Source organism: Manis pentadactyla, chromosome 4, assembly GCF_030020395.1.
Source record: "Manis pentadactyla isolate mManPen7 chromosome 4, mManPen7.hap1, whole genome shotgun sequence".
NCBI lineage: Eukaryota > Metazoa > Chordata > Mammalia > Pholidota > Manidae > Manis > Manis pentadactyla.
Genome location: NC_080022.1, coordinates 97,796,319 through 97,814,681, shown reverse-complemented (window position 1 = coordinate 97,814,681; position 18,363 = coordinate 97,796,319). Strand labels below are relative to the sequence as shown.

The window sequence follows — 18,363 nt, the reverse complement described above, 5'->3', positions numbered from 1 at the left end:
TTCAGAGAAGGCACATGACTGAAGTTCCTCAGCTACACAGACTAATGTATGTAAAAGCCTTATCTTACGTAAAAGTAAGAATGCCAGCCTTAACCTAGTACTACAGATAAGAGCCAACTAGTATTATTGCTAGCTTTGAATAATATTACTAACCCATAGTCTTACTTAGTGTGATGCTGGAAAAATGAAATCAGGTTATTTTAAAAATCAAACATTGCCTGGCCCTGAAGGTCTGTTTGCAAAAAGTCTTATAGGTCTGACTCATGACCACCCGTTGGCTCATTTCTCTTACTCCCTAAGGAGGAAGTAATCTCTTCTTTCTTTCACCTCCCTAAGACCACCAACCGCTAAATTCTTTGCCAGATTCTCACACCCACTCAGGACACTGGTTTCAACATGGCTTAATGAAAGGGAGATAATCAGAATTTCTTTCCTCAGTCTTTCTGAGATTTTATTTAAATGCCCTTAATGGTCCTAAGGCAGAAGCCTCAGGGAGGATGCCAGGGACAGTATATTTCTCATCCCTGGGAGGCCGTCAGCCTAGCTACTGCAGCCAAATTACAGCACCAGAGAACAATGTGATGCATTCCTGGGCAGGTCGGTGGGACCCTGGGCGCCTGGGCCTTGTGGAGAGAGGTGCCAGACACAGAGCTCTCCATAAGCAATCCTGCAGAGCCGCCCCCTGGGTGCAGAAATGAAATACGGGAGAGCTTCACATTACACAGAGACCTGTACTCACACCTGGTTATTGATAGCCTTGGTGGAGGCCTCTGCCCCCACCCTCCACTTGGGAACTGCCTGCTACTATGGGGGTGGGGCATCTTAGAAGCAATGTTGGGAAAGAAAGAGATGCTTTCTTTTTACTCTTTCTTCTCCCAGTCAGCCTGTGCACAACTGTGAAGATGCATACATGAAGTGCACATATATGGCCATACATACAGCTTCTCTCGGGCTGCATCAGAGTTCTGTTCATCCTCTCCCCAACAATGAGTCAACTAGATTTTAATCAAATCCTTCAGAAATCATACCAACAATAGGAGTTCAGCTAATAACCAAGGAATATTAAGAGTTATGTTATCCATATGCAGGCATCTGTTTGGTTTGGGGACTGGTACTCCCCTAGGAACTGGTAGACAATCACCACCCATGCAGAATGGCTAAGACTGAAAAACCTTCCATGGGTGCTTCACACCAGAGTGTGATCTGTGCCCTATATGCTATAGATGACAGGGCAGTCTAGGACTGCACAGGGTATAAATACCAAGTCTGCTGCTCATGACCTGCTGATGTTTTTAACTCTTATCAGGTTGGAAAACAGGTTAGCTTTGGGTTCCAGAGATGATCTCCACAAGAGAGAGGCTCTAGAGAGAGCAAGCAGTGGCTACTAGGGTGAATATGTCACAGTTGCTGCACTGAACAGAGCTGTCCCAGAAGCTGTTATTCTCTTAGGGTGATTGGCAGGTTTCATGGCACAGCCAGTGGAGTGTCAGTAATATGTGTCCCTGACCTCAAAGGTCAAAGGGATAGAAGAGACGGAGAGTTTATAAGCACATTTTTCTACTTCCCATTCATGGCTTAAATTATCTCTGAGCATCTGTGGCTATTCCTCATTTACTTAAGACATTTCAGTCATCCTGGGTTTGAGAAAACAAGGTAAGCATTCTCCCTTTGGCCTCCTAACTGAATTATCCTAGTTTCAAATTTACCTTTGCTCACTTCCATTCTGCCTATGAGCATATGAATGGAGCAGCTGGACACGTAAATTTTTCTTTGACCAAAAAGAACCAAAATTTTGTGACTTTACTCAGTACTACCAGCTCCTGTGAGCAGACCTGACCAAACAGAAAAGCTAAGCTGAGTGAAGAAAAAAGGAAGACAAGTTTAGTCCACAGCTGTCTTGTTTGACAGCTTTCAAGGTGGGGCTTCCCCAGGAATAATTATGATGTTCATAAAAAGCCTTTTCATGTACAAAATGCTTTATATACACAATTCTCATACTGACTCCATGAGGAGGGAGTTACTCTCATTTATACAGGTGCTGTTCAGAGAAGCTCAGTGATTTGTCCAAGGTTACCTAGATTGAGTGGCTCAGCCAGAACTCAAACCCACAGCTTCTGACTTTAAATTATCTGCACTCTCCTTAAAGAGAGAGGATGCCCAGAGCATGATACAAAATATTCTAGGGGAATATGACTGAGCAGAATTTATTAAAGCAACAGCCTAGGCCTTCCCTAACCTCGTCCATGAGTCCCCTTCTGCCATTCCTGCCATTATCACCACTACCACCACCAAATGATCACTATACTAAGTCCACATTTCATCAGCTCTGGCTCCTAGTTCTTTCTATTCCTTTTTCTTCTTCAGATTAGCACTTAAAATTTTGATTTAAATGTATCTAGTTCTTCTAAAGTGATGCTAAACGTGCAGAGATAGAAGTCATGAGAAACCGTGGAAGGAAATTATTGAGGCTTTGGGCTTTTAAAGTATGTATTAGAATTTCTTTTGAGACTTCACTCATTTTAAAAATGCTCTTAACCCCTGGGTTAAGAAAGTAAGAACAAAGAGTGAGAGTGCTAAGAAATCATCCTTTCCTGGGCCAGATACCTACTCATGGCCTAGTAAAGATTCTGGGCCCTCCAGCTAAGACAAGCAATTTATCTACACCAAGGCAAGGGGTATCTACCCTGCAGAGAAGCCCCTGCAAGATGAGGCAGACAACAGATTTCCACTTGATTAAAACTTTTGCTGCTTGAAACCCCTCCTCCCACCCTCATTCAAAATCCAGACTTCTGTGTAGGTTCAAGACAGTGAGACAAAGCAGCTCCAAGAGATGATGTGTGCAAGGGGAACCCTTCCCTGGTCAATCATGGAATGCACTCTGTGAGAGACAGCATGAGCCCTCACATGCCCCACCTATCCCACTCTTGAACTCCAACTGCGAGGGCAGAAGGAAAAACTGCAGGGATACAGCATTCATCAATCACAGACCTAGGATGCTACAGCTCCCTGACCTGGGCCCCCACTTCAGCCAGGGGAAGAACACCTCATGAAAATAGTCTACCTATAGCCAAGATTTCTCCCGGAGCAAACCTCACTTTTTGGTCCATCGATATCGGCTCTCACTGCTCGCCCTGCTTCCCTCCCCCACTGCCTCCGCATGTGGGCTCAGAAGTCATCATCTAAAGAATTCCATTGCTCACCTCCTGCATAGCAGCACAGCCCCATGGGGCCGCACACCAGATGGAGGGGATAAAAGTACGAGGTCGTGGCTTCCAGCAAGACGCTTTTTCTTAAACTAACCCTGACTCCTGGAAAAGAGGTAGAGCTGCAGTGTGGGGTGAGCTGCTGACTGGCAGCAGCTTCATAGGTCTTGTATGAAAAGGAAAGAAAAAGCTAAAATGGCTTTCAGTAGAACTATCCCTACTCCCATCTCCAGGTCTACTGGTCTCACATATACTTGAAGGTGTCTGAGTACCATGAAGAGATAGTCAAACCAAAGGGTTAAATCCTTCCTAGCTGTAGAGACCTATTCAGCAGGCTGCCATACACATGTTGAGGTGGAGGCCAAGCCCTGAACATATGCCTGTTTCTCCAGGAGTATAATTATGAAGTAAAGGAAAGGAGTATAGAAGGTAAGCTGGAACTCAAGGGAAATTGAAAAGGTTCTCAGCCCTTCAAATGTTTCTGTATAATAAAGACAAGAGGACCAAGGATGATCATCATTCTTAGAATCATTATGCTTGCTGTATGACAATGTACAGAAGGAGCAATTACAAAAAACAACAACAACAGATTAATAGACTGAGAAACAGAAGTCTCAAAGGAATCAGGTGAATGAGACTAATCAGGCTTTCTACAGGGGGTGACTTTTGAGTTACAGTTTTAAGAGAGAAAGTAGGACTGATTGAGGGCAATCAGAGGAAACACTAAATGGAAGAAACTAGTATGTACTGAAACTTAGCAGCAATAATGTGCAAGCAATATATAATTAATTTCAAGCAAGTTCATGTTATTTACACTGGGGTATACAGAGAAATTAGAATGCTGAGATCAGGGCTTAAATAATATGAGCTAACTGCATGTGCCTAGACAGTCAAATGGTTCAGAGTCCTCTATACAGCCACACAGCATCTTGATCTATGTCAGTAAACACCAGGGCACCTATGGGAAAGTACAAGGATGAGTCCATTGATACACATACAGGAACTGAAGAAGCTACACTGCAAACCTAACAAAATGCTAAGTATCAAAAAAAAAATGCTAAGTATCATTAACTACAGCTCACTATCATTTGAGACTGGAATAAATGAGATATCAAATATCCTATCCGGAACTATGATACATTCATGTAGGCTTACAGGCCCAGAACCTGGCATAAATAAAGCCAAACTAAAAAGGAATAATTTTAAATAGAAAATACATTTCTTTCCTTCACTCCCAACCATAAAACTTAACCAGTTCCTGTGTGTTTAGCATATTGGACTTCTGTGGCTAGTAGATTCATGTATCTGAGGCCATAGCGAATAGGAGGAAAGCTATGAATAAGCTATGATAGAGGTGCAAAACCAGTTCACTAGTAAGAGAGAAGACAGTTCTCATGCACTACAGGCTACTAAAGCAGCAGCCAAAGACAAGACAAATTCTGATTTTATGACTAACAATTAGGTTTCTGGCTTCTTGCATTTGTTGAAGGTAAAAGAGCTATTTATGGTGCTTCTGTCATACTTATGAAGTGAACTTCCCTAACCTATGAGGACAAAACCACAAGGGCAACCCTGTTCTTTATAGCACTTTCCTAGTGCTACCTTCAAAAACAGAATATTTGAAACACACACACACATGTATAAACACATACACTGAATAAGCCAAACCGTAAGCAGTAGCCTAAGTTTCTGCTTTACTTAACTGGCACAATTTGGTGTTGAGAGGCAGCACTTAACAGTGACAGCATTTGTTGATATCACAAGTTTTTTCCTCCTTCCTTAAGCAGTTTATAAAAGGTGATTTCTGAAACCCTTCACAATAGAAAAGCTCAAGGGTTTACATTCAACTGTGACACCACTATGAATTCATTAAGAAGTATGTTTCAGGGTGCACTATAATTTTCCTATGTAACATAAACCCATGGAATCTGACATAAGCTGATTGCTCATGCTGGTTATTTTATTTACATTTCTGAACGGAAGGGATTTCAATACTTATAAAATATCGAACTGATTTACTATTTTTCATCTGTTTTTCCAAAGCAGCTATTATAAAATAGGCATAGAGACAAAAGTCTCAACTTGTATGACTAGTTAAACAACCAGAGAAGTTATTGCTCAAAAAGATAATTCAATATGGAACTGAGGCCAAATAAGAGATATGGTTACTTTTAATGCCATCTGAAAGATAAAAGTTTAAAAAAAAAAGTAACTATGTTCGTTATTTTTGTCCCAAGTCCTGTGGGAATAGATGGTAACTTCACAGGAACTCAGGGGGCCTGGAGTTTATATTTAAGTCTTTTTCTGGAGGCCTCAATGTTAGCAGATACAGTCTAGTATAAACAGGAACACAGGTAAATGGGTAAGTGTGAGCTCCTTACATCCAAGAAATGTGAATGTGCCTCCTTACCAGCATGTTACAAATCAGATGCATGAATTGGAAGAAGCCATCATGAATCTGACTCATTATCTGGCAATATACATTCTGTTAACCTAGCAGATATAGCAAGCTCTGAGGCATAGTTAGAGAACTAAGAGTCATGAGTAAATTCCAAAGCCTGATCTGCAGTCTTCACACTGAGATAAATTGGTACACTCTGCAACCTACCTGGGCCTACTCTTCTACTCCATATATTTCCATAATTTTACCATATTTATTGATTACATGCCTAATTAGTATAAACTCCCCCAAGGACAGGTTCTATGTCTATTTCAAAACATGTATCCCAAGATCATATCCCCAATGCTCCAATTAGTTCATATCCTTGACTGAGCCCAATAAAAATAGGAAATATTTTTCAGCTACTCAGAAAATCTTGGTGGTAAAAAGGTCAAATTATCCAGGATGCAGAACTGATCAACAAAATTCAGCTTGGGAGAGAGGAAAGAAGAACCTTAATTTAATGCCTCAATCCAGTATCTTATTTTTTAAAAATTAACATATGCCTGTTTTCAGAATCAGTAACTGGAGGATGCAGCTTTGGCATTAACAGTGGGCTCTGGGAAACTCTGAGTGGCTCTTTCCCCTCTCTCTTATGTCCACAGAGCCAAGTAATTTCAGTCCTAACTCATTCTATCCTCTTCTGCTTCACAATGACATCATGAATTCATTTTCTAAACCAATATGGCTCTTAGCCCTTATAAATCAGTCACTATTAGGAATGAGAGGATATAAAAGAGGAAGATGAATATCAGTGTGATAGAATTTTGTCTTATGGTAGCTACTATATGAATCTGAGACAAGATTTCTTATTTAAATTTTGAATTGTGGAGCACTTCATTTTTTGAGAAATTCTAAATTTATTAGATAAACAATAATAAATACCACTGTTTATAAAAACATGAACAACAGTTAGGTGTAAAGATGAAAGTTCTCCATATCTTATATTTGAAAAAGAGTAAAATAAAGACACCTTTTTCTATCTCTTCTTGTTTGACTGAAAGGAATCCTAACCAAATAAATTCTTCTAAAAGGAAAAGTCTAGGTTGACTTTTTTGGGTCACTAAATCTTATGTGAGACATGTGAAAGTAACTCATGTTACTTCTAGTCAAATGAATAAATATGCAAGGGTGAGCTAAATCTGTTGTTGTGGCAGTAGCCTCTATTTTATACTAATACAATTTCTTGCTCTCCTCAAACTCCCTACCACTAGAGTTACTTCTGAACAGGGACTATATTTTATACTTCATATAGGTGCCCAGTAAATAACTGTTCATTTAATGAATGAATAAACAAATTCATTAGTAGTATACCATCTTAGTACAATGAATTCAAACGTCAAAAAGTTAGAGCATGTTACAAAATAATCATTACCATATTACAGCATGTTGTAGAACAATAGTTTGCATATTTTTAAAGGCTGAGGCTCTCTGAAAACCAAACTTTAAAAATAAATTAAGATAAGCCCTATTGGAGTCCTTCCATTCAACAAGCCAACACTAAAAGAAGAATCTTTTCAGGGAATCCAGGACTTCATGTTCTAGTACAATTGTTGTTCTTGTTTTAAGGTGGTATTCAAATAACTACAACACACTGAGTGCAAATTAATAAGAAAAACCTACACAGCTAGGGCTTAGTTGAATTAGAATCCCTAGGCTCCCAATAAGGGCTAAATCCCAAAGGGATCACAGTCAAGTAAATAAAAAAATCCAGCTGAATTTTATCAGAGGGCAAAGTTTTAACTTCAAGTACCCCAGCAACCAAGGATGAATTATGTGTAAGATTAGTAAAGTGCCTTCATCCACACCCCAGCCAAAGAACATTCTTCTATCTCACCGTGACTAAAGGAAAAACAGCAATGTATCTGCCTGCCAAGAATAGCTGTGGCTATACTCTAGATAGAAGTCTAACAACACTGAGGGATTAAAATTTAATTGTAAAGCTGCTGCTACCTGGGAGTAAAAGCTTGAACTCTGGCTTCAGAAAGAAATTGGGACTCCAGCATACTGAAAAGATGAAAACAAGAGCTGGCATGTTCCTAACAAAGAGTGTGAGAATATGTTCCCTTCTTAAATTCTTCCCCAAACTGCTCCTTTCTCCAGATATCCTATTGGTAATATGCAAGAGTGCTCAACAGGAATATAGCCCTTTATTATACTTTGAATATATAAATATATGTATGTACATTTCATTTTCAGAATGCTTCAAATTACAGGATGAAGTCAGAGAGTGATTATGTGGTCTGAATTCTCTGAATGTCAGTTCTCTTAATTTTACTGAGCATCATCAGAAGCCCTAATAATTTCTTTTCTTGAAGCTGGCTGTTGAGATGAACCAAAGGCAATCTTAATGTTATTACAGAACCCAGAGAGATAATTTCATTTATCCTTCAAATTCAGATAGAATGCCGTTAACACTCAATCCTTACTGGGGCCTCATCAGCATAAAGGAGCACACCAGGTTTCCTACCTATTGGTTCAACTATTAGAAGTACATCTGCTATTCAAAATTCCCACTTCAAAAATTCCCACTCCCATTTCAAAAGAAATACCCACAAGTTATGATATTTTATACCAAAAGTTTATTCTGTTCAGTTAAACATACCCCCTTAGCAGAGGACCTGAAGAGACATTTCTCCAAAGAAATTCAGATGGCCAACAGGCACATGAAAAGATGCTCCACATTACCAATTATTAGGGAAATGCAGATTAAAACCACAATGAAATATCACCTTACACCAGGTAGGATGGCCAACATCCAACAGACAAGAAACAACAAATGCTGGTGAGGATGCAAAGAAAGTGGAACCTTCCTACACTGTTGGTGGGAATGTAAATTAGTTCAAACATTGTGGAAAGCAGTATGGAGGTTCCCAAAAAAACTAAAAATAGAAATACCATTTGACCCAGGAATTCCACTCTTGGGAATTTACTCAAAGAACAAGATCCCTGATTCAAAAACACATATGTACCCCTGTTTATTGCAGCACTATTTACAATAGACAAGATATGGAAGCAACCTGAGTGTCCATCAATATGGAATGGATAAAGAAGAGGTGTTTACATATAAACAATGGAATACTATTCAGCCATAAGAAAGAAACAAATCATACCATTTGCAACAACATGGATGGAGCTAGAGGGTATTTTGCTCAGTGAAATAAGTCAGGCAGAGAAAGACAAATACCAAATGATTTCCTTCATTGGTGGAGTGTAACAACAAAGCAAAACTGAAGAAACAAAACAGCATCAGACTCACAGACTCTAAGAAGGGACTAGCAGTTACCAAAGGGGAGGAGTGGGGGAGGGTGGGTGGGGAGGGGTTGGGGAAGGGGATTGTGGGGTATCATGACTGGTGCACATGGTATGTGGGGGGTCAGGGGGAAGACAGTGTAGCACAGAGAAGACAAGTAGGGACTCTGTGGCATCTTACTACGCTGATGGGCAGTAACTGTAATGGGGTATGGGGGAGACTTGATAATAAGGGTGAATGTAATAACCACATTGTTTTTCTTGTGAAACCTCCATAAGAGTGTATATCTAAGATACCTTAATAAAAAAAAAGCAAAACTGAAGGAACAAAACAGCAGCAGATTCACAGACTCTCCAAGGGACTAGTGGTTACCAAAGGGAAGGGATTGGGGAGGGGAGGGGTGGTGGGGAGGGAGGGGGAATTAAGGGGCACTATAATTAGCAATCACAATATAGATAGGTCACTGGGAAGGCAGTACAGCAATGAGAAGACAAGTAATGACTCTATAGCTTCTTACTATGCTGATAGACAGTGACTGCAGTGGAGGTGGTGAGGATTTGGTAATATGGGTGAATGCTGAAACTGCAATGTTGTTCATGTGAAATGTTCATAAGATTGTATATCAATGATACTTAAATTTAAAAAATACCCCACAATCCTTCACAAACTTACCCTTTGATTTTGAAAAAAGGGTGATGTTGAAACAAGATATTTAAATTTATACTTTATATAAAAACTGTTTTTTCCATTTCAGAGAGTCATTCAAATTCCCTCTGAATCATTACAAACTAGTTCCTACTGTTTCTTTAGTATTTCTGTGTATTTTAAACAGTTAGAAAGGCTGAAGTTATTTCTACAGTTGTCTGAGTATGTGTTGTACACGACCAAATAGCATCCTTTCTTTAAGTGGCTTACTAGCCAGAACAGAAATAAAATTAAAGTGAATCAGTCTGAAAGGCAGAAAAGCAAATGTGCATTCTTAATTTTAAAACATCAGAGTTCATCAAATAGATTTATATTGTGAAGAGTTCTCCAGGCAGCTTATTTGTCCACTTACGTCTTAGCCTTTGCAGTAAGCATCTCCGCAACCTAAGTGCCCTTTCTATTTCCTGACAATCCACACTGGCCTCTTCATTTAAAACTCTTCTCCAAAAAATTCATCACCTGTAGGAAAATATCTCAAGCAAAACAACTGTCACCACTCCATCATTCTGTTATCCCCTTAGTATTACCATAGTTGGCTTGAAATTTATTTTTTTGTACTTGTTTTGATGTAAGTTGTGAAGGGACATGTTATGTCACATGACTAAAGGGCTGTCTATTGTGTGATTTCCAGCAAATCACTTAATTTTAATAACTCAAACTTGCCATCTGTATTATTGGATGATCACAGTCTGTCCTCCAATGGCTCTGGCAAGGAAAAATGAGAATGTAACTCGTAAAGAAAAAAGATAATAACTAGCTGAAGTTCACATTACTCTTGGTTCATAAATATAATATATTAATTAGTCACACTAATTTAGTTCTTTTGAGCACTTGAAGTGTGGTTGGCTGAGGAAGAAGCAAAATTCCACTAAAGAAAAAAAAGCTAAAAACTGTTCCTCAAGATTTTAATTTTCTTTTGTATTCCATTATCCTCTCCATTTAAGAGGACTCTGCTGGGTCTGCAAAAAATAAAGATATTTTCTTAAAAAAAAAAAAAATCAGGTTTCCTAATGTGAATTTAACTATCACTAGTGTAATGAGTTTGGAATGAGTAATTTACATCAATATCTAAGTACAGTTTTTCTAAAAATTGCTATGCAGTCCACCTGCCCCAAGTGCTGCTAATGATTAAGCAAAACATATATGAGCAGCAGTGAATGGCAGGATATCCTAACTTTGGCACTGACGCTTTCACTTTGAGGGGGAAAAGATGCTTAAATATACTGCCAAATAAATCCAGGCAGAGTGCTTGTGAACTTCGTACTTGACAGACACATGCTAATAGGAAAAGAGGGTGATTTCCATAAACCCTAAAACTGAATTAAACCTGGGGAAGGGATATAAACATGCATTAAAAAGTACATTGTCCTAACTCTTATTCTTTGTTTTCCTTTGACAAGAAGAGTTCAGTACTCAGAAAATTTGGATAAAGAACATTAGCAATTTCACAACTGTCTCCGTATGGTTTTTTTTGAAGGAGAACAATAAGGATGAAACATGATATGTTATAGGAAGAAAAGAACATCTTTTCTAATGGATAAATATCCCAGTTCATTAAGAAAATAAAAATTAGAATATGCCAGACTTCCTAAATAAAAAATTCAGCAGAACTAACAGCATTTTAAAATTTTGACCTGTCATACAACAGACTCCTTTTATCAGCAAGAAAGTTTCTGGGAAATACCTCAGAAACTTTTCTATGGGAATAGCATGGTTACAGAACCATGTTTTACAAGGATATAGGTATAATTCAAAATGTTTCAAAGATTATATCAATTCTTAGGAACTAAAGACATCTCACAGCTTTGAAAAATAACCTATTTACAAACAAAGTAAAGAAACATTTTACTTCTCAGTTTAATTTCTGAATGTGGTCATTCAGAAATCCTGTGTATTTAATAAACTATCATGTTTTTAGTATTAACGAAATCAGATGGAGAGTATTAAAAAACCTTTCAGATTTCATGTTACTGGTTATGAAATGGAAAATTAGGAACCTTTAAAAAGAATTTTTTTCTACTGATATCAATACATAGTTATAACTGTCTATCAACTCCCCTAGTTATGAAAACGATCTCTGCCCTGGAAAAAATGATGAGAATAGTAGACAAATCAAATCACCTCAAGAGTTTTTATCACTATTCAGAAAAAGACATTTGGCATTTTATCTGCTTATTCTTTTTAAAAATGTAACTTGGGGAGAAAAATATTAACTATTTTTAGGAAGGGGCTGAAGAAATCCCAGTGAGACAGTTTGTAGAGAGGTCTCTTATTAGTGTAACATCTAACCTTCTATATCTTTGGAAATCATGCAACTTGACTAATGTAGTCCTTAAAGAATTAAGTAGATTGTTAGGCCCTAGTTACACTGGAGCCAGCCAATTATGAGTTGCTCAGAAATACATCACTGGCACGTCCAACCACATTTTCCCACATAAAGATTAGTAGAAATATGTGGAAACAGGTCCCATTCCCATCTCAGCACAGCTACAATATGTGTGTTCAGTGAAACAAATTTCAACAAAGTTTTGCCTCAGTGAAACAAACATTTTATTTGGGAGTCTTTGTGTTTCCTGTCTTTACCAGTAAAGTATTTTTTTGGCCAGCTTTGCAAAGGCTACCCTATTTAGTTAAAACTCAACTAGGGATTTTATATTCAAACACACTGCTGAATTCAAAGCACTGAAATCACATGCCACAAACCTGAATTCATCAGTAAGTTAGTGAAATCCCACAGACCATCTTTAGTCTTTTCACTGTTGTGATAACGCCCTCCCAAGGCTTACTAAGAAGAAAGCTTTTCTTACAAGAGAGAAATAAAAGGGGCCAGAGTAGATGAAGATTGGTTCTCGAAGGAGAGGGCAGTGCTGCTCTTAAATAAAGAAGCTCCTTTCAGATAAGCAGAATCAGATTCCAGTTCATTTCACTTGCTGGCTACCCTTACTTTGAACTCTCATATTTAACCCAGCAGGCTTCAAAGCAGGTGAGAAAGTGGCCTACAACTTAAAAATAAATTTTTCCTTTTTCAGGAATTCTGGCCTTGGAGACTACCAACTCTGATATCAGCACATTCCACATCTCCAGGGATTTATGCCTTTTTTTTCTTCATTGCTCTATGTCTAATGTCAGGTTAGGTTTTCATCTCAGCCAGGAGAAAAATCAGGAAAAAAAAAAAGCCCTAACTTTTTCAAATTAAGTCTTTATTCCATATAGTTTTATACCGTGCAAAAGAAGGGGCACTAAAACCACCACCCATTCTAGTTCATTCCCTTCCATTTACCTAAATTTGATGTACAGTCAGGATTATTAAAGATATCAATTCCTAGTGCCTAGCTTCACAAAAAATCAATTTTTGTAACAAATGTACTTTAAAAAATTCAAATTGAGTATCTATAGCATGTGAGCTAATATAAAAAGATAGTAGATGAGGAAGAGATATGGTAACAATGGAAGAAATTTAGGAAATTTTCTTAAATTGCTTTGCCTTACTAAATAAAGGAATAAGTATTCTAAAGTCCTTCATTGATTACTACTATATTTGGCTATCAAATATCTTACTTAAAAATCCTAACATAGGCAGTTTGCAACTTACCAATCAATAGGTGTGTTCTACAAGGTTTGCCAGTGCCTAGATTTGAAAAATTTCTCCACTTTCTGTGGTTTGCATAATATACCAGAAGTATAGTAATAAATAAATTTAAATTTGCATTTAAAATTAATTTAATGACACCTAACCACCATTTTTACTACACTTTCTATGGGAAAATGCATTTGAGTTTACAATTAGAACACAGCTCCTCCAAACACAAATAGGGTAGGGCTTCCCACCATGGCTGTACTTGCGGGGTAATGATGACAGTGATGGTGGCAACAACTACTGTTCAGCTAGGTTTTACTGTGGGCAGACATGCTTCTAAACACGTGACATATTTTAAACTCATTTAACCCTCACAAAAGCCTATGTGGTAGTATGATTCTCATTTTACAGTGAGTAGGAGAAAAGGTTAACTCACCTGAGGATGAACAGCCAGTTAAGTGTCAGGGGTGGGATTCAAAGCAAAGCAGCCTGGCCCTTCACCATTCTGCAGCGCTGTTCTCTCTACCTTAATAAAGTGGTGCTCCCCAGGCGCTCCAAATTCCTCTGTTGGGGTGGAGTAGAGCAGGGCTTCTCAGGTTTTAAACTGTGACTATAAGATCACCTGGCAATCTTGTTAAAATGCAGATGCAGGCAGTCTGGAGTGGTGCCTGTAGTTCTGCGTGTGTAACAAGCTCCTGGGTGATGATGATGCTCTTAGAACACAGACCACATGTTATTAAGTGGTGGGGAAGTCGAATTTGAACCTTCAGTTCCCTCGCAGGCTGGCTGGTTGACTGCTGAGGCTATCATATGTTGTGTTTATAAGCTGGAGACTGCACATACTGTGATCATTTCCCATTAATTCTTAAATGGAACCTGCCCTTGGAACTGCATTCCAAATATTGGTAGGTACTTTCAGTAAATACTTCAGCTTTTAGGAAGTTAAAATGTACATGTAAAGACCACAGGGATTAAACATGGCTGTAAAAGTTTGCTGTCAGGAATACTTTTAACACTATAATACCACGAACTAAACAAATACCAAAAGATAGTTCAATAAATGCCTGTTTATTGTTCATCAACTAGAATCACAGTAAATTAGTAAATTTTCGCCCAAAAAAGAAGCTTTCACTTTAAAATCTGTAATTATTCATTCTTAGACTGTGCTGGAGGAGTACTGGGGAGCTTGTGCTTCGTCCTCTTAAAGACTCTTCTGATGCGTCTGTGATCTCGTCAGTAAGGCAGACACTGTATACTAACACAGGGCTGGAGCAGACAGGGAGTACACTCCTCATTAATGTCAGCCAGAACCACATGAAAGTATACCACTAACAATTACTACACAACTATTCCAGATTCTAGATCTCCCTCCTTGCTGTTTCATCTCCTTCCCACCGTGCTGAGAGAAACCCAAATTCTAACATCTCTCCCATTTTCTTTCCTGTGACTTCAAATGCACAGCTGAATATTTTTCCCAGTTGTTAAACGGATGGGATTCCATCTCTTGTCAACTTTTCCCATGCCAGATTACACAGCAAGGTCATGTCCATTTGAGATGCACTCACTCCCTAGTCAGCACCACTGCAAATAACAGTTACAGCACGATCACTAAGCTTCCTTTTTACACTAAAATGAAATAGAATAGTCAGTTTCCAACCCAAATACCTACTCTCCCTGAACAACAGTGGAATGTCATTCTTCTTGAAGCCTGACCAAGAGTCAACTGCAGTCTCAGACTTCTAGGCCTACAGCCAGTGGCAACTTCACACATTATATAGTTGACCTTCAGGGAAAAGGGAAACTCATGCTCTTAACTACTGGTGTCAGAAGAAAACCAACTAATCTTAAGGCACAAAAAGAACTATTCTTAAGGCAGGAAAAGAAATTCTGAAGGGAAATGGAGTCCGAAGGGAGGCATATTAAAAAAAAATAGAAATTACATTACCCAGTAAGGGCTAGTGTCTTTATGGTTCTCAGTGCTTTTCTATTTAGGATATAATGAATCAGCATTTTCTTTGAATTCATTACCTGGTAAAAATGCAAAGATGTACAAGAAAGACACATTTTTCTTTTAAAGGCTTGGAGACTTAAAGGGACTTATCTCTGGCAACTTTGAGCCAGTGACATTAACAAATTTACATAGAAAGAGTACATAATAATGAGATACTCTAATATCAGTCCTCGAGTACTTACTAGACCTGAGTCAGGAAATGGAGAAACAGCTTAAAACTAAAGGTTAAAAAATGAAAATATAAAGATCTATATATGGATCTATACTCACAATTAAAGAAGGTCAACAAGAACATACAGATACAAAAACAGGCAGAACCTCTGAGTAAAGAGGCACACGGTACCCAAGGCAAATGTCTCATCTGACTTGCTTATTCTCCATCCTAGTGCACTCCTGAATTTAAAGTTCAGTAAATCCTTAGAACTAATTATTTCATTTAAATGGAAAAATCAAAAGGCTTGTTTACAAATGTCATAGAAAATGCATTTAAAAGAGTTGAATTATTCTTGTATTACCAAGTGCCTCATTTACTACCAAAAATTATTTACAAAGACCAGCTTTATAATGTTATGCCATTGTATTCTTTAAACTTTTAAGCAACAAAAACACAGCTCAAATCACTGAAACTTATGTTTGACATATTTATGGCAGCAACTTTACAAATCAATTCCTGTAATTTACTATAACAAATATCTTCCACTGATCAACTGGTTTAGGACAAACAGATCAGAGATGTTTTGTGTGTTTTACAAATACTCTACACAAGTCCTTGAGATCATACTTACAGCTTTAGCAAAAACACCCATGATTTCAGGAAACTGGTGTGTGAGAAGAGCTATCATTGCTGTAGAAGAACACAGTCCTGCTGTGAAGTGGATGAAAAAAGGAAGCTCCTTCTTTGGGTAAACAGAAACATGATGAAAGGCTGCAAGGATGAAAAGGTAGAAATAGATTTTATTTCAGAATATTGTGTAAGCCAGTTTTAATATTTTTCAAATGAAATCTATTTTTAAAAACTATAAAGGAAAAAAAACAAAGAATAAGAAGTCTCCAGCCAAGCAAGGTAGAAGAGAACTATCCATTATTTACTCCAACATCGACAGCATATTTATATAGCCAGAGGATTGTGCTGGGTACTGGAGATACAATGGCGTTGTGAAAAATAACATTGATTGTAAAGTCATGCTGAGGTGGTTTTGAAAAAGAGCTCTATCAACTGATTAGCTGTGCAATCTTGAACAAGTTGCTAAACCCTCTAGCAGTTGCTATGGATGAACATTGCAAGCTCTTAATAAATGTGTTATAATTCTTGCTCTTTGGGAGCTCTGAGACAAGTATAAAAACCAAGACAGACATGTGGTTGGAGACTTTCCCAAACCATCAGTTAATAATTTTAGCCAGTTATTAATAAGTGTTCTATGTGCAACATTTCATAAAAAAGCAAGGTAAAAAATCAAACTAGAACACCAAACCCTGAACATAAATGAAGTCCTTTCTCTTATTTTACCATACATTTACTCAGATATAATTTTTCTAATGATTGGATATTTCATTACTAATAGTACTCAAGTATTTACATCTTATTTGAAGTTTGAAAAAACTTGAATAACAATGCTAAGTGAGCCTATTACAATGTGTGGCACATAGTAGGTGCTCAATAAATGTCTATTAAATTGAGAGCTATTCTGGGACTCCATTAGTCGAGGAAGTTGACCGTTCAGGGCTGGATACAAATCCAGAATTCCTGATGTAATATCCTGCATAAATAAAGGATGACTAATTCAGTACTGAATCAAAGTCAGCTATAAATTTCACTTTTTTAAACATAATGATTCACAGAGAAGATTACACCTAATTTTCTTTCAGTAGTGATGATACTTTTTTGTCTTATACTATATTCAGAAACTACATACCAAAACCAAACTCATTAAAAATCCAGAAAATTTCCAGAGCCTTGAGTCATGTTGAAAGTAAAAGCGCACCAAATCTCAATCTTTTTAAAAGTTAGAAACATTAGAAGCTGTGAACAACACTGTGTTTTCAACACCCAAAAACCCAGCAGTCCCTTTCATTTCTGTCCCTCAGCCATGAGAGGCCAACTTCTGCCAGGAAACCAAGAGAAACAAACCATGGACTTGGGAAGACAGAGAATAAATACTTAATGCATACCAATGGTTACTATAATTGCTATTATGGAAGAGACAGCAAAATTAATATTAATTAAACTGTATAGCATTTTATGGTTTATAAAGTACTTTAATTTATACTAGCTTGTTTGATTTTTTCCCCCAATAACCCTAAGAGATAGACAGTATTAGTCCCATTTTATAAGGTAAAAAACTGTATAGCTTTAGTAAGATAATTTCCTAGAATATGAGATTTTTATACTGTAGGAGAAACCTAATTATTTCTTCTTGGATTGCTTTTTGTAGACTCATTTTGTCAGTCAGTGTTTGGCTAAACATCAATATAATGGATGACTAGTAGAGAAAAACTCCCTTGGAAGAAAGTTTAAATTTCATCACTGGCTTGTAGAGAAAAATTTATCGGAGGCATAAAAGACAACTAAATACCTAAGTGAACTAAGGGAATAGTTCATGTCTGAACTTACAAGGTTCATAAGCAAATTCCAGAATGCAGTAAGTCAAAGTTGAAGGAGAATTGAAAACAAAAAAACATTAAGTACTCCTGGGTATTAGAACTCCACATTATTAAAAATGTGTTCATTCTATCACAGTCAGAGACAGAAAAAAATACTCTAAGATCATACAATATAGTCAAACAAAGTTGCCCTACATATCTCTCCTTTCCTACCTGCTGGAATTTGCAAATTAGCAGTATCCTAGAAATAATGAAGGCCTGCCAAATAGAAAACTGTTTTTATAGCCCATGGCTCTGACAGTACATGACAGTAATTTTATTCATATCACTATATAAAGTTGGTCTTATATCAGGCAACAGTTGTAATGATTTGAGGGGCATTATTTTAGGCTAAATGTTTTAGCCTAGTGTAAAACACTCGTGCATATTAATGCTCCATAATAAGATTCATTCCTTTGCTTTAAACAAGAAATCCTTTTCCTGTTAAATGGGAAAACAAGAACAACTACAACCATCACCATTCTAGGAAAGAAAATAAATTTCTCTTACTAATGACTTTCTAGTTGCCAAAGT

At 37.5% G+C, this 18,363-nt stretch overlaps 1 protein-coding gene across 13 annotated transcripts in view; it reads right to left on the bottom strand.

Moving 5' to 3' along the window:
• ST7L (suppression of tumorigenicity 7 like) overlaps positions 1 to 18,363 on the bottom strand; it is a 177,920-nt gene that overhangs the window by 68,964 nt on the left and 90,593 nt on the right. For 5 of the 13 annotated variants that reach the window (XM_036921525.2, XM_057500532.1, XM_057500533.1 and 2 more), the window contains 3 exons: positions 15,975 to 16,114; positions 15,124 to 15,206; positions 6,946 to 14,444 (listed from right to left, as the gene is read on the bottom strand). In XM_036921525.2, the coding sequence (XP_036777420.2) occupies positions 14,312 to 14,444; positions 15,124 to 15,206; positions 15,975 to 16,114 (356 nt within the window). In that variant the 3' untranslated portion in view covers positions 6,946 to 14,311. Of the gene's footprint in view, positions 1 to 776; positions 4,162 to 6,945; positions 16,115 to 18,363 lie in introns of those variants that run through there. The other 8 variants (XR_008997084.1, XM_036921528.2, XM_036921526.2 and 5 more) reach the window with 5 other exon arrangements.